This window comes from Aptenodytes forsteri, unplaced genomic scaffold (assembly GCF_000699145.1).
Source record: "Aptenodytes forsteri isolate BGI_AS27 unplaced genomic scaffold, ASM69914v1 Scaffold6, whole genome shotgun sequence".
Lineage (NCBI taxonomy): Eukaryota > Metazoa > Chordata > Aves > Sphenisciformes > Spheniscidae > Aptenodytes > Aptenodytes forsteri.
Window position 1 is genome coordinate 428,736 of NW_008795709.1, and position 13,083 is coordinate 441,818.

Here is a 13,083-nt window from a genome sequence, read left to right on the forward strand (position 1 = left end):
CTGGGGGACGGAGGGGCGCTGGCGGGGCTGCGGGGCCTGCGCAAGCTCAGCCTCAGTCACAACGAGCTGGGCGCCGAGGGCCCGGGCCTGCCCCCCCGCCTCGCCGAGCTGGGCCGCCTCGAGGAGCTCGACCTCAGCTTCAACCGCCTGCGCCGCCTGCCCGAGGGCCTAGGCCGCCTGCGGCACCTCCGTGCCCTCGACGTCGACCACAACCTGCTGCCCTCCTTCCCCGCCCCGCTGCTGGAGCTGGTCGCCCTGGAGGAGCTCGACTGCTCTGGCAACCGCCACCTCGGGGCCCTGCCCGAGGGCATCGCCGCCCTCCGCCGCCTCAAGATCCTCTGGCTGAGCGGCACCGGCCTGGCGGCCCTGCCTGAGAGCCTCTGCCAGCTGAGCGCCCTCGAGAGCCTCATGCTGGACGGCAACCGGCTGCGGGCCCTTCCCGCTGGCTTTGGCAGCCTGCAGCGGCTCAAGATGCTGAACCTGTCCTCCAATCTGCTGGGGGAGTTCCCCGCTGCCATCTTGGCACTGCCCAGTCTGGAGGAGCTCTACCTGAGCCGCAACCAGCTCACCCTGCTGCCCCCTCGTCTCTGTCAGCTCCGCCAGCTCCGCACCCTCTGGCTGGACAACAACCGCATCCGCTACCTGCCTGACTCCATCGTGCTCCTCCACAGCCTGGAGGAGCTGGTCCTGCAAGGCAACCAGATTGCCATCCTGCCCGAGGGCTTTGGGCAGCTCTCCCGCGTCACCCTGTGGAAGATCAAAGACAACCCTCTCATCCAGCCCCCCTACGAGGTGTGCATGAAAGGCATCCCCTACATCGCAGCCTACCAGCAGGAGCTGGCCCACTCCCAGCCTGCCCTCAAACCCCGCCTCAAGCTGGTCCTCATGGGCCTAAAGGATGCAGGAAAGACCCTGCTGAGACGATGCCTCATGGAGGAGGATGGGCAGAGGGAGGATATGGGAAGTCTGGAGGCAGGGAGCACCCAGCCCAGAGGGTTCCCTGGGCAGCAGCAGGACATTGGGAGAGTGCCAGTTGGGTGTTGCCCTTTCCCGGAGCCTCAGGATGCTTCCTCAGCGCGGGTGCCTGCCACGCAGCAGCTGGAACATCTCCCCATTGAGCGGCAGGACATCCCTTCTCACGTGCCCTCTCACCGAGTGAAAGGGGAAACACTGTGCCCAGCACCGTCGCTGCCACTGGATGCCTCCCAAGTACCATCAGGACTGGGACTGTCAGGAGGCAGCAAGGGCATTGAGGTGATGGACTGGACAGCAGATGCAGAGAGGGGCCTGACATTCATTGTGTACGAGCTGGCGGGGGACCCAAGCTATGATGTGATCCAGTCTTTCTTCCTCTCTCCTGGAGCCCTGTATGTGCTGGTGGTGAATTTGAGTGCCTACGTCCCTCAGCACTTCTACGCCTCTGTGGGCTATTTCTTGCACTGGCTTGGTTCCAAGGTGCCCCATGCTGTGGTGTGCATGGTGGGAACCCATGCTGACCTCTGTGCGGAGCGGGAGTTGGAGGAGAAGTGCCTGGACATCCATCACCAGATCGCTCAGCAGGAGAAGAGGGATGCTGAGGGTCTCCAGAGCTTGGTCCAGCAGGTGGATGAGGCTCTGGGACAGGACTTTGACCTGCGCTGCTCCAGCCCGCACGCTGCCTTTTATGGGGTCTCGGACAAGAACTTGCGGCGAAAGAAAGCCCAGTTTCAGTACCTTCTCAACCACCGCCCACAGATCCTCTCTCCAGTGCTGCCTTTCAGCTGCCAGGACCGTTGCCAGGTGCGTCGCCTGCGGGACAAGCTCCTCTCAGTGGCTGAGCACCGGGATATCTTCCCGAACCTGCACCGGGTGTTGCCCAAATCCTGGCAAGTGCTGGAGGAGCTGCACTTTCAGCCACAAGCTCAGCAGCTGTGGCTTAGCTGGTGGGACTCTGCCCGGTTGGGCTTGCAGGCAGGCCTGACAGAGGATCGGCTCCAGAGCGCCCTGTCCTACCTGCATGAGAGTGGGAAGCTGCTCTACTTTGAGGAGCACCTCACCTTGCGGGAGTATGTGTTCCACAACCTGCCGCGGCTCATTGACATCCTCAACGTCTTCTGCCAGCGGGACGCCACCGTGCTGCTCCAGAAGCTGCTCAGCGACACCCACATTGACGAACTGAGGGCCACTCAGCTCCATCATTACGTGGAGGGCTTCTTGCTGCATGGCCTCCTCCCTGCCCACGTTATCCGTCTCCTTCTTAAGCCCCACATCCAGAGCCGGGAGGATCTGCAGCTCATCCTGGAGCTGCTGGAAAAGATGGGGCTCTGTTACTGTGTCAACAAACCCAAATGCAAGCCCCTAAATGGGGCGGCCGCTTGGTACAAGTTTCCCTGCTACGTGAAAAATGAGGTGCCCCATGCGGAGGCGTGGATCAACGGCGCCAATCTGAGCGGACAGTCCTTCGTGGTCGAGCAGCTGCAGATTGAATATAGCTTTCCATTCATTTTCCCACCCGGCTTGTTTGCACGCTACAGTGTCCAGATTAACAGCCATGTGGTTCAGCGGTCAGATGGCAAATACCAGATCTATGCCTACCGGGGAAAGGTGCCCGTGGTGGTGAGTTACCGGCCTGCCAGGGGAGCTCTGCAGCCAGATACTCTGTCTATCGCTAGTCATGCATCCCTACCAAATATCTGGACAGCTTGGCAAGCTATCACCCCTTTAGTGGAAGAACTGAATGTCCTGCTCCAGGAATGGCCGGGCCTGTACTACACTGTGCACGTCCTCTGTTCAAAGTGCCTTAAAAGAGGGTCACCCAACCCACACACTTTTCCAGGTAAGGCACAGCCCAGCTTGCCTTTCATGTCTTCTGGGGCTTTTCCCCTTCTAGAAGGGAGTCTTACGGTGTTAGGCTTAGCTCTGTCTCTTTTTTTCTTTTTTCTTTTTTTTTTTTTTCTCTTCTGTTCTAACTCCCTTCCCTGGTGACTTGAGTCATGAGAGAAAATATTAGGGTAGCTCCAGGGAGACAGGCTTAAAATAACCCTATTCTGAGACGAGGGGGGTGTTACATCCCCCTTTGTCTGTGCCTTTTCTCTCTGCTTTTTGGGTTTTGGCCCCAAGCATTGGCGGTGCCATTGTTGAAAAGGCCCTGACCTGTCCTTCTCCTTGCTTTGATTCCTTTGAATGGCACTGCATTTTTTTCCTAATTCCCTTTATCCTGCAGCTCCCCCTTCCTTGGGGCTATTTGTAAACATGGATAGAGATGCCTAAAAGACCGCAGGTGTCTCCTGTCCCCCGCCTTCAACCCTCCACCCCCAAAACCTGGCCTGTGCTGCAGCCTCTCTGAATGCAGGAAAGCTCCTGCTGGTAGACAATGGGTGTGTCGGTCTCCATAGCCCTGTATAAAAAGCGCTTTCTCGTATCTGAGCCCTGTCTCTAGCAGGAAGCATTCCTCCCTGAAGAGAGAGGGATACTCCATCTTCTTTGTTTTAAGTGTCTCACCTAGAAGTGATTCCCGGTCTGCGCCTTTTGGAGCTATTCTTGAGAGCATTTATTTTCCTTCCTCTCTCCTTCATCTAACGAAAAAAGCACAATCTCTCTCCTCTGGAATTTGACTAGTCATGCTGCTTTTTAAAGCTGTTGCTTCTAAAGTCGTGATTTTATCGGTGGTGTTTTCCAGCAGCATCTGTTTTACTTTGTATGTATGCAGGTACTGCCTCCTAACCTGTGTCCTCCCTCCTCCGCTTGGGTTTTCTCTGGGGCTTGCGGGGGCCATGGGAAAGGTGCTTTGGTGCGTAAATCTGCGTGAAATCAAAACACACTCTGGACTGTAAGCAGCACTCTAGAAACGTGCATTTTTTACACACACACACATACACCCATGTTGGGAGTACGTTGGAACATTCTTTATTTACAGGTAGCCTGAAATTGTGGGGGAACTGGAGTATGATTTGGGTTAAAGCAAGCAGTGGTGCTGAATTGGTTTGTAGGCAAATGTGAATAATAAGGTGTGTTTCAGGGGTTTGTTTGGAGGTGGGTTTTTTTTTTCTTTTCTTTTTTTTCTCTGGACCTTGAGAATAAGGAGATGCTGTTTGCTCCTCAGCCCACGTCCTGGCTCCCTCCGTCGATCGTATCTCCCTCTAACTGTGCTAGCTTATGTAAGAGCCGTTGGACTGGGGGGGGGTGAACCCGTGCTGTGTCAGTTGCCAAGTGGAATCCGCATGCTGGGTCTTGCTGCTGACGTGGTGCTTGGGGCAATGTGATCTGCTTTCCAAAAAAAACCCCCGAAAAGTAAAAAAACCCACAAAACCCCTAAAAAAACCCCAACAAAACCAAAACAACCAAACAAAAAAAAAACCCACCAAAATTAGCCAAGACAGCAAACTGTATGTGCAGGTGTGATGGGTGACTATTGAAGGTTTAGCTTGTGAATAATTCAGGTCTGCAGTCACATATCTTCTTTTTTTTTGTTTGTTTTGTTTTGTTTTCTTTTGTGTGTGAAAGTTTTGTGGCTGACCCTCTTTTTCTTGCCGGTGAGTAGATGATGCTTTAAAAATGAAATGTGAAGAGGAGCTGGACTGTCTGCATGAGATTGGCATCTTTGCTGACCAGTGACAGTCAGAGCAGGTCCGGAAGCATAAGGGGGGCATTGAAATTGAAGGGCCTTTTCCTTTGGATTTGGCTTAGAGGTGGGAAAGGATTGCTCTCACCTGGGAGCCAGGCTGGGTGTACTGGGAAGGGGAGGCGCAGGTAAGCAGTGCATCGTTGGGCAGGGGAGGAGCGGGGGCTCGTGTGCCAGGCCTCCGAAAGCTACCTGGGGTGATGCTGCCTGTGGAAAGGGGGTTGCAGCTTTTCCGACACCAGGGGAGAAGCCAGGCCTTGCTGCCAGGGGCACAGGGCTTAGCATCCCAAGTGGCCCTGCCTTGGGGCAGGGGGTGACTGTCTTAACACAAATACGATGCGAGTCTAGCTGGGGGAAGGGCATGTTGAGAAGACAAACGTGGTTCAAAGGCAGGGCTGATCTGTGGAAGTGCTGAAGAGTAAAGGCTGCAATTTATCAAGAAACCTGGTTATCTTCTTGGATGATGCTTAAATCTAGCCCAGCTATGACCTGGATTGTATGAAAAATGTGAACCGTGATTTGGCTTGGGGAGGCCTGTGTGTCTGCATTTAATCTAAAATATTCTTTGCTGTGTATCTGCTTTATGAATAAAAGACTGTTTAGGAGCCCCTAAATGGCAGTTGTGAAGCTGAAGACTCTTTTTTCCTCCTGATTTTGTTGATCAGGAGCTGTGTGTGTTTAAAGTCATGTTGCCAAGCTTGCCCTCATGCAAGTGAATTGTGGTTGGTGTCATTTTTGACAGGGTGTAGGAAAGAGATGGGTCTAATGTTACGAAAATATGTAGCGAGGGAGATGTCTATGTTTCTTTCCAAGCTCTTCCAGCAGAAATCCCTGGCAATTACAATGCTGCTCATTCTTAAATAGGGCTGTGGTCTTTTTAGGACTGCACTGAAGAACTGCTTTGCAGCCTGTTGACCTTAATAAGGGAAATATTTCTGTGGAGACACTGCCAAATTTGTGCTCAAAAATGGAAGTGCAGTCTGGCTGTGTGTCTGGTTGCGCAATCTGTGTCGTCATTCACGAAACCGATGGTGCATTCTTTGGTCATCCAAAATTTTCATTGGAAACCCCTTCAAAGAGAGGACTTGGTTGTTCACGAGATGAGAATTAATCCTTGCTTTTCCTCTCCTTCCCTTCCCTCTTAGTCCTGCATGCACACACTCTATAACTTCCATTGATAATACACACAGAAATTCTCTAAGAACAAGCTAGTGTGCATAGAAATGGTTAATAAGAATTGAGATTCTGGATTTAGTCTTCTGAGGGTTTATTGCAAACAAACAGTGAATAAAAGTGATATAAAAGTGCCTTGATAGGGTCCTTTTAAGGAAGTTTTTGTGTTTGAAACAGTTTTGTAGCTGGGTGAAATAGTAACTGAACTGGCATCTGAGCTGGAATCTCAGTGTGCTTTGAGGCTGCAGTCATCTCCTCGGCTGAGAAGTGGTGTGTTGAATTTTTATTCTTTTTCTTTTACATTTGCACTATATGTAAATAAAAGTATCCCTGCCGGGCTAAGAAAAGCATATCCCTGCTTGGAGTGACCAACAAGAATGGTTCACCACTCCAAGACGATGAGACCTCAATTGGGTTGTCGCAGGCATTGTGAAATGCTGTGATTTTTGTATGTGATGTTCTTTTAGCCCCTGGACTGAAGGACTTTTAGGTTGTTCATGTCCCATAAGCTATTAAGTGACTTGGGATTGGAGGGGTGGAGGTGGTTTGCCATCTGTCTGACAGTAGACACGTGCTTTGTTTGGATAAACGTGGCTGGATTTTCCAAGCTTGCCTTCATGTGCACCTGCTAACTGCTCTGCTGCTGTCTCCTCTTGCCCTGCACTAGGCTGGGTCTGGGCCACCCCAGGCTCTTCCAGGCTGTGGTCTGCACGAGGTGTCCTGATATCCGATGTGTGATCCTTTTGGTGTTTGGGGTGGAGGGGATTGTGTTTGACCAGTGGTTTTCCTTTATTCCTGCATGTGAAGCTACCTGTATGAACGCAGGCACAAGGGGGGCCAGGGGCTTCGTCTGTTGCGGAAAATGGGCAAGATACTGTCACCAGCAAGACAAGATGATTTGGGTTTCCACGGATTAAAAATGTGACAACAGACAGAAAACCACGGGCAAAGATACTGTGTATGAGCCTAGCAGCCCCTCTCCAAAAGGACGCTGCAGCGCTATTGGGGAGCTTTGAGAGATGCTGGAGGACTGGCAAGAGCTCTCCTGTGGAAAGGAAGTGCGCATCTCCCACCTACCTTGCTGCCCCCTTCCTAAGGTATCAGAACAGGGAGGAGATCACGAGCCTCTACTCTCTCTGCCCATCTTCCACATCGAAGGTGAGCAGAAGCAAGGATTATATGCCAGTCACCTTCAGGGGTACAGGTGGAGGTATTGTAGCATAGTTCCCCTGTGAGACTCTGTCATGGCCAGAGCAGGGCTAATTCTAGGCCACCTTATTCATGTGATTCGAAGTGAACCATGCTCGCTGTCCCTGCGTTGGAGTCAAAAGCGAGCATGAACTCCCTTGGTGGCTGGGATGGAGTCAGGAGATGGAGAGGTGGAAGATCCCATGATGTGTCATGCTGTCAAGTCCCATGCAAGGTGAGGAGGGAGCAGGTGGGACTGGTTTTGTCAGAAGGGCTCAGAAGTTGCTCCAAAATCTGAGCTGTCTCTCAGTGAAAGGCTGATGTCAGGTATCTAATTGTTCTTTGTAATTAAATTGTAATTGTAAATTGTTTTTTTTACAGACAATTGCAGTAGAGCAACACCTGCTTGTAGCAGAGCCTGATGCTAGCATTTGGCAGCCTTTTATTTTCCCCAGTTGAGGGTGGAGTCTTTTTTGCCTGACTTTCAAAGTAGATGCTGCAGCTCTTGGGGTTGTTGTCACGCTCTCCTGAACGTTATGGTTTCAGTGGAGTACTGTGGCATAATCAGAGATGGTGGGGCAAGACTTCAGCACAGCGTGAGCACTGGACACGGATGATCTGGGTGGCAGGATAAAGCTGAACGAGGCCCTGTGATTCAGGAGGAGAAGAGAACAGATCAGTTGCTGGACTTGGGGAAGCTAGTGTGATTCTGTAGCTCTAGTGCTGATTATTTAGCTTACCATCAAGAGCTATGCTGCTGAACTGACATCCTTGAGTGGTGTGACTTGCTGTATGTAATGGTGGAGAAACATAGTCTACTTACCACCAGGGATTTTTAGAGATTTTCCTTCGTGTTAAGCTATGTGTTGCATGGTGAGCATTTGAGGTCCTCTTATTTGGTGGCTGTGGTAGGGCATCCTCTAATTTAAACAACCCATTCAGGAAAGAGACAACAAACGTTTTGTGATCTTGGAGGAGGCAGAGAAATTGCCAGAGGAAGAGTGTGGTGTGCAGCATGGATGGCTGCCATGGGACCGTGCCTGGTGGGGTGTAGGTGTGGGAACCAGTTCTTGGGGAGAACTGGAGTAGCCAGCGCAGAGCTGGGCTTGTGCCTGATGGTCTGGCTTGGGAGGACACAGGAATGGGAGGGACAAACTCAACTGTGGATGCCAGAAGAGAGGCTGAGGCTTTGAATTGCCTTCTTAAAGCTGTCCTGCTGCCTGCAGTGTCTGGTTACCTTGTATTGTGTGCATTGCTTTGTATGTGTTTGGGGGCTTTTTTTTAAGGCTCCTAATACGGAATTTGCTAAAATTACTTGAAATTAGGATGGCAATGTGCACATTTAACACTGTTTGAAGGAACCGTCTTCCTTATGCAAAAAGTTACTGCGCATTTCTGCTAAAGGAAGGGTTTCCTGGTGTGTCAGCTCTGGTACAAGAAAACTCTTCTGGTTTGTTCCTTAACAGCTTGTCTTGCCCTGCCCCGTTCCCCATGGGAGTCATCTCTGGGCTTTGGGCCTCTGGACTTCAAGCTGCCATCAATGAACCAGGGAAACACCAAATTTGGTTGAGTGGATCTTTTTGGTTTGGTTAGTGAAGCAAAGCAGAGTTCTTGGCCTTTAGTGCATTACTTTTTTTTTGGTTTGTGTTTTTTATTTTTACAGTCACTGAAATTTGTCTTTGCTGGAAATGACCTATAAAAGAGATGCTTAGTACCAAATGATTCTTTGTTTCATTGCATGAGAACAATTTAAAAGGGGTGAGAAAACGTTGATGTAGGTTTTCCCCTCTCCAGTGTCAATTGATTACATGAGGACTGATTCGTGCTCTGCTTCAATGATTCTTCGTTTCATTGCATGAGAACAATTTAAAAGCTACTGATTGTAGGGGTGAGAAAACGTTGATGTAGGTTTTCCCCTCTCCAGTGTCAATTGATTACATGAGGACTGATTCGTGCTCTGCTTCAGCATGCTGTGGACGCAGATGTCATGAAACGTGCTTTGCTTCCTGCTGTGTGCATGCATTTCTGGTGGTGTGGTGCCTCTTTCTAAAAACACCTAAGTGTGAAAAGTTTTCCCATGTAGGTTTGGTTGAGATGTATCATGTGCATGATCCACATGCAGATACATTGCAAGGTCCTACTCCTTTTGCATCTCAGGAGAGGATGGTGGGAAATCACCAACAGTGCTGAATCTTTGTTGCCTTTTGGTGATGTTGTGAACATGTTACTTGACATTGGGATAGAGCTGTGAAAAAACAAGTATTGGTTTAAAAGCAAAATATGAGTGCATCTGGTAGGTAATTCTCCTGTATGTTGTGGCGTCTTGTTGCATTTGCAGTATTAAGCAGGTAACTGTGGTAGCCTAGCATGCTCTCCAATTAGTGATTCGCTAATAATAGTGCAGGCTAGTTTGGCTCTTGAAAGCAATTTGCCAGGGGAGAAGGGAGAAAACGTATTTAATGAAAAGTTCTGTGTTGGGTTTGAATTCTTGCAAGTCATCAGAGTACAAATTTTTTTTTTACTGTTTTTTTTTCTTCTGTCCTGACTGGAGGAAGAATAACCTCTGCAGATGAGTAAAGAAAACTGTGGTCTGGGGGGTAAATACAAGATGATCAGTTACGTCCTTTTATCTCCTTCTCCTTGCTTGTGGTACTTGCACTTGCCATACAGATGTGGACAACTGTGAGAGTAAGCAGGCTGGCTGGTGCCAAATAAGGTCACCTCTTCTCAGGTGAGCTTGTGGAATGCCGGTTTAAGGATGTGCTATTTAAGGGAGCACCTTGTAGGGATGAGGAGTGGGGAGGGAGTGCTTAAAGTACTGTGTCAATTATAACAGTCAAACTCCTGCTGCTCCAAACAAAATGTGTTGGTGCTTTTGGCTGGCTAAGAATGTATCTGGGTCTGAGAAAGCAATGCAGCTGGGTTGTAGGAGTCTCAGCCTGCCTCCTTGGTCTGCTATACGGTGATATCCTTGCCTACAGCAGGAGAGCTGATGGGATTCTGGTGACCACAGTGTAAAGGAGCTGTGCCTCATACAGAGGGTGAGGAGGCCTTGGTGTTTTTAGAAGCTGTTGAGTGGATGCATTTTACAGCCTGTAATGGGAAGATCACCTGTGTGGATGTGGCCTTTGTTCCAGCTGAGCAGCTGGGAGAGATTTGTCCTCTAGCTGTTTCTTTCCTAGGAACCAGATGTAAGAACTGGGGTTGGGGGGTTCAAGACCTGTGAAACAACTGGTTGGTTGGCTTTGGGTGAAATTTAATTTGGGGTGTTCAGCTGCACCATCTTTGAGGGCTTATGGGTTCTGCCCTGGCAGGCTGCTGGAGGCTTAAGTCATATTGTACTTGTGGTATTTTCCTGGCTAAAGCTTGGTCCTGAATGCGCTGATTGGGTTGCCAACGTGGTCAGTGGCAGTGTGGTTTAAGACTGATGCAGGCGCCGTGGTTAGGGGTAACTTGCCTATCGCCAGTGGATGGAGGCTGTGTTCAGACTGAGCTGTGACTGCTGGAGTGCTTGCCTGCTTGAGTTGGTTGTGGTTTAAAGCAAAACCTTAATTTCAGATTTGTTTTTTCCCCAGTGGTCATTTTCAAGAGCTCTGTGCTTCTCCCAAAGGTGTACTGAGTACGCCTACTACTAGTTTAGCTGTGGCTAGGTTAGACTCCTGGGGGACGGGTGTGAAACTTGCCTAGGACCTACAGACTTTACAAGGTAACATTAATTTTGAATTGACAGTTCAGCATGGCAAGCTCTGCATGAACCAGAGGACAGCTTTGAGGTGAGCTAGGCGCTTCTGTGGGGAAGCCCATTAACCTTGGTACTTTGTGAGGATCAGACTAAACTGAACTATGGAGGCAAGTAGCCTTCAGAGCAGAACAAAGCTGCATCTCAAATCCTGTTCAGACCTGCTGGGTTTTACCACGTGCTGACTCACAGGTGATGCTTGAATACTCCAGGTAGGAGCTGTATTGTTGTTGATCTAGGTTATGTTGAATTGTGCTGATGAGATGATGGGAGACTTTCTGCTGGGCTTTTGTTAGCGGGGTTTCACAAGCTTGGCTAAGTGCGTCTCTGTAAGGCCCTTTATGAAAGAGATACCAGCATATCTTCCCCTTTACCTGGTGTTAGGGTGATGCTTGCCAAGCATCCAGCTTAGATAAGCATTTTTATTTGTGTTACATGAGAGGGAGCCCAGACCTCCCAGACCATTCTGGGAGAGGTCCCTCCTCCTTCACCTGGTACCTATCGCTTTCTGTAGAGTTTTCAGGCTCTCCCTGTTATGGTGTAACAGGAAGGAAACAAACAAAAGTACAGCAATGGTAGGACAGGGGTTTGTGGACCTCATGCTGTGATTATGATAAAATTAATATTGTAGGGGTTTGTCCAAACAGTGCAAGATTGTGGCACAATTCACTCAAGACTTCTCTCTTGAATGATCTGTACATAGTAACTGTTCAATTTCTCTGTGTTGAATTCCTCTTGGAGCATGTTCTTTGCATTTTTAGCAGGCATTTTCCTCTCCAGCAATACAGAGTGAGCAGTGGCCTGTGATAAGGGACAGATCCTGCCTTGTAGCAGGGTAGGGTTGTTGATGAGCTTTCTAAAAAATGAATTGGCCATGGTTTCCACAGCAGCAAAACCTGCAGGGTTTGGCTTGAGACAGAGGTGCTTGACCTAATTTGCTTCCCATGTATCTAGTTGCTGTTTCTGCCACATGAAACCACACAGTGGAAAAATATTGAAGGTGAACAGAGTGATTGGGTCTTGCTTGACTTTGAGACACATGTGCAACGCATTTGGTGCCTTTGTATCAATGCAAGGCTGGCAGCAGCTAGAGCTGCTATTAGAGAGGCTGATTTTGCCCCAGACCTACCCCAAAACAAGTGTCCTCACATCTAGTAAGGCCCTTTGCTACATGGTCAACAAGCAGAGGGTGAGCTTCCTGCAGCAGAAGAAACATGCATCTCTGTTGTGTGGCCTCTGAAACGTTATGGTGGACACAGCAGAACTGCAGAATTGTCCTGCAGTACAGACCTTGAGTGCTACATGGTACAGCAGCACTCTGCTGCATCTCTAGCTGTTGTTGTGGAGCTCTGTTGCTGACAATTTAATACCTTTCTCCACTCACTGTGGCCTCTTTCTTAGATGCAGCAGTTGGGTATGGATGGCAAGCAATTTTTCTCTGAACAGATGTTAGAAAGCAAGGACTTAGCAATGTACAGAGCTGAAATGCACAGGCACAGGATATACGGTGTGGAGGATGGAGAGGCAGGGACCTCTGTCTGAGACTGGCTGCCTGACATCAGTCTCTTACTAATGACAACATTCCCGTTGGCTGTGTCTGAACAGTTGCATTTTCATTGCTCTCATTAAAATTCTCAGATAAATTGAGATCAATCAAGAATGAAGGACCCAAAAATGGGGTAATGGCTGGGGATAGTGATCCATTCTGAAAAGCAGTCATCTCATTGACCATCCTGATATTTGCATTTGTATCTTTCCACCCTCCCTCTGTATTATACTGTGTATAACTCACTAGCCTGTACACACATTCTCCTCTACTACATCATGGGGAAAAATAGCATAACTGTCAAATTGCTAACCATTACACTTTTCAGGATTACGTCCTCAACAGACAGTGAGATGCAGCTGTATTTATTGCAATGTGTGACAGGGAATGTTTCAAGGTATTTATGCCCAATTCATTTGTGTTTTCCTCAAAAAGGGCTGAGCAGCTGGGGCCTTGTTTATATGGGAGCAAAGGGAACTTGGGGCAGCTACTAAAATTAGATGTCCCCTTTTGTAATTCCTCATCCTCTTCTCTGTGAATCATAGAATCATAGAATAGTTTGGGTTGGAAGGGACCTCTAAAGGTCATCTAGTCCAACCCCCCTGCCATGGGCAGGGACATCTTCAACTAGATCAGGTTGCTCAGAGCCCCGTCCAACCTGACCTGGAATGTTTCCAGGGATGGGGCATCCACCACCTCTCTGGGAAACCTGTGCCAGTGTTTCACCACCCTCAGCGTAAAAAATTTCTTCCTTGTATCTAGTCTAAATCTACCCCCCTTTAGTTTAAAGCCATTCCCCCTTGTCCTGTCGCAACAGGCCCTGCTAAAAAGTTTGCC

The 13,083-nt window shown here is 49.3% G+C and overlaps 1 protein-coding gene across 1 annotated transcript in view; it reads left to right on the plus strand.

Moving 5' to 3' along the window:
• Nucleotides 1-13,083, plus strand: part of MFHAS1 (malignant fibrous histiocytoma amplified sequence 1) — a 40,293-nt gene that overhangs the window by 1,555 nt on the left and 25,655 nt on the right. Inside the window, exon 2 of the mRNA XM_019473140.1 lies at nucleotides 14-2,815. Coding sequence (XP_019328685.1) covers nucleotides 14-2,815 — 2,802 coding nt within the window. The remainder of the gene's footprint in view (nucleotides 1-13; nucleotides 2,816-13,083) is intronic.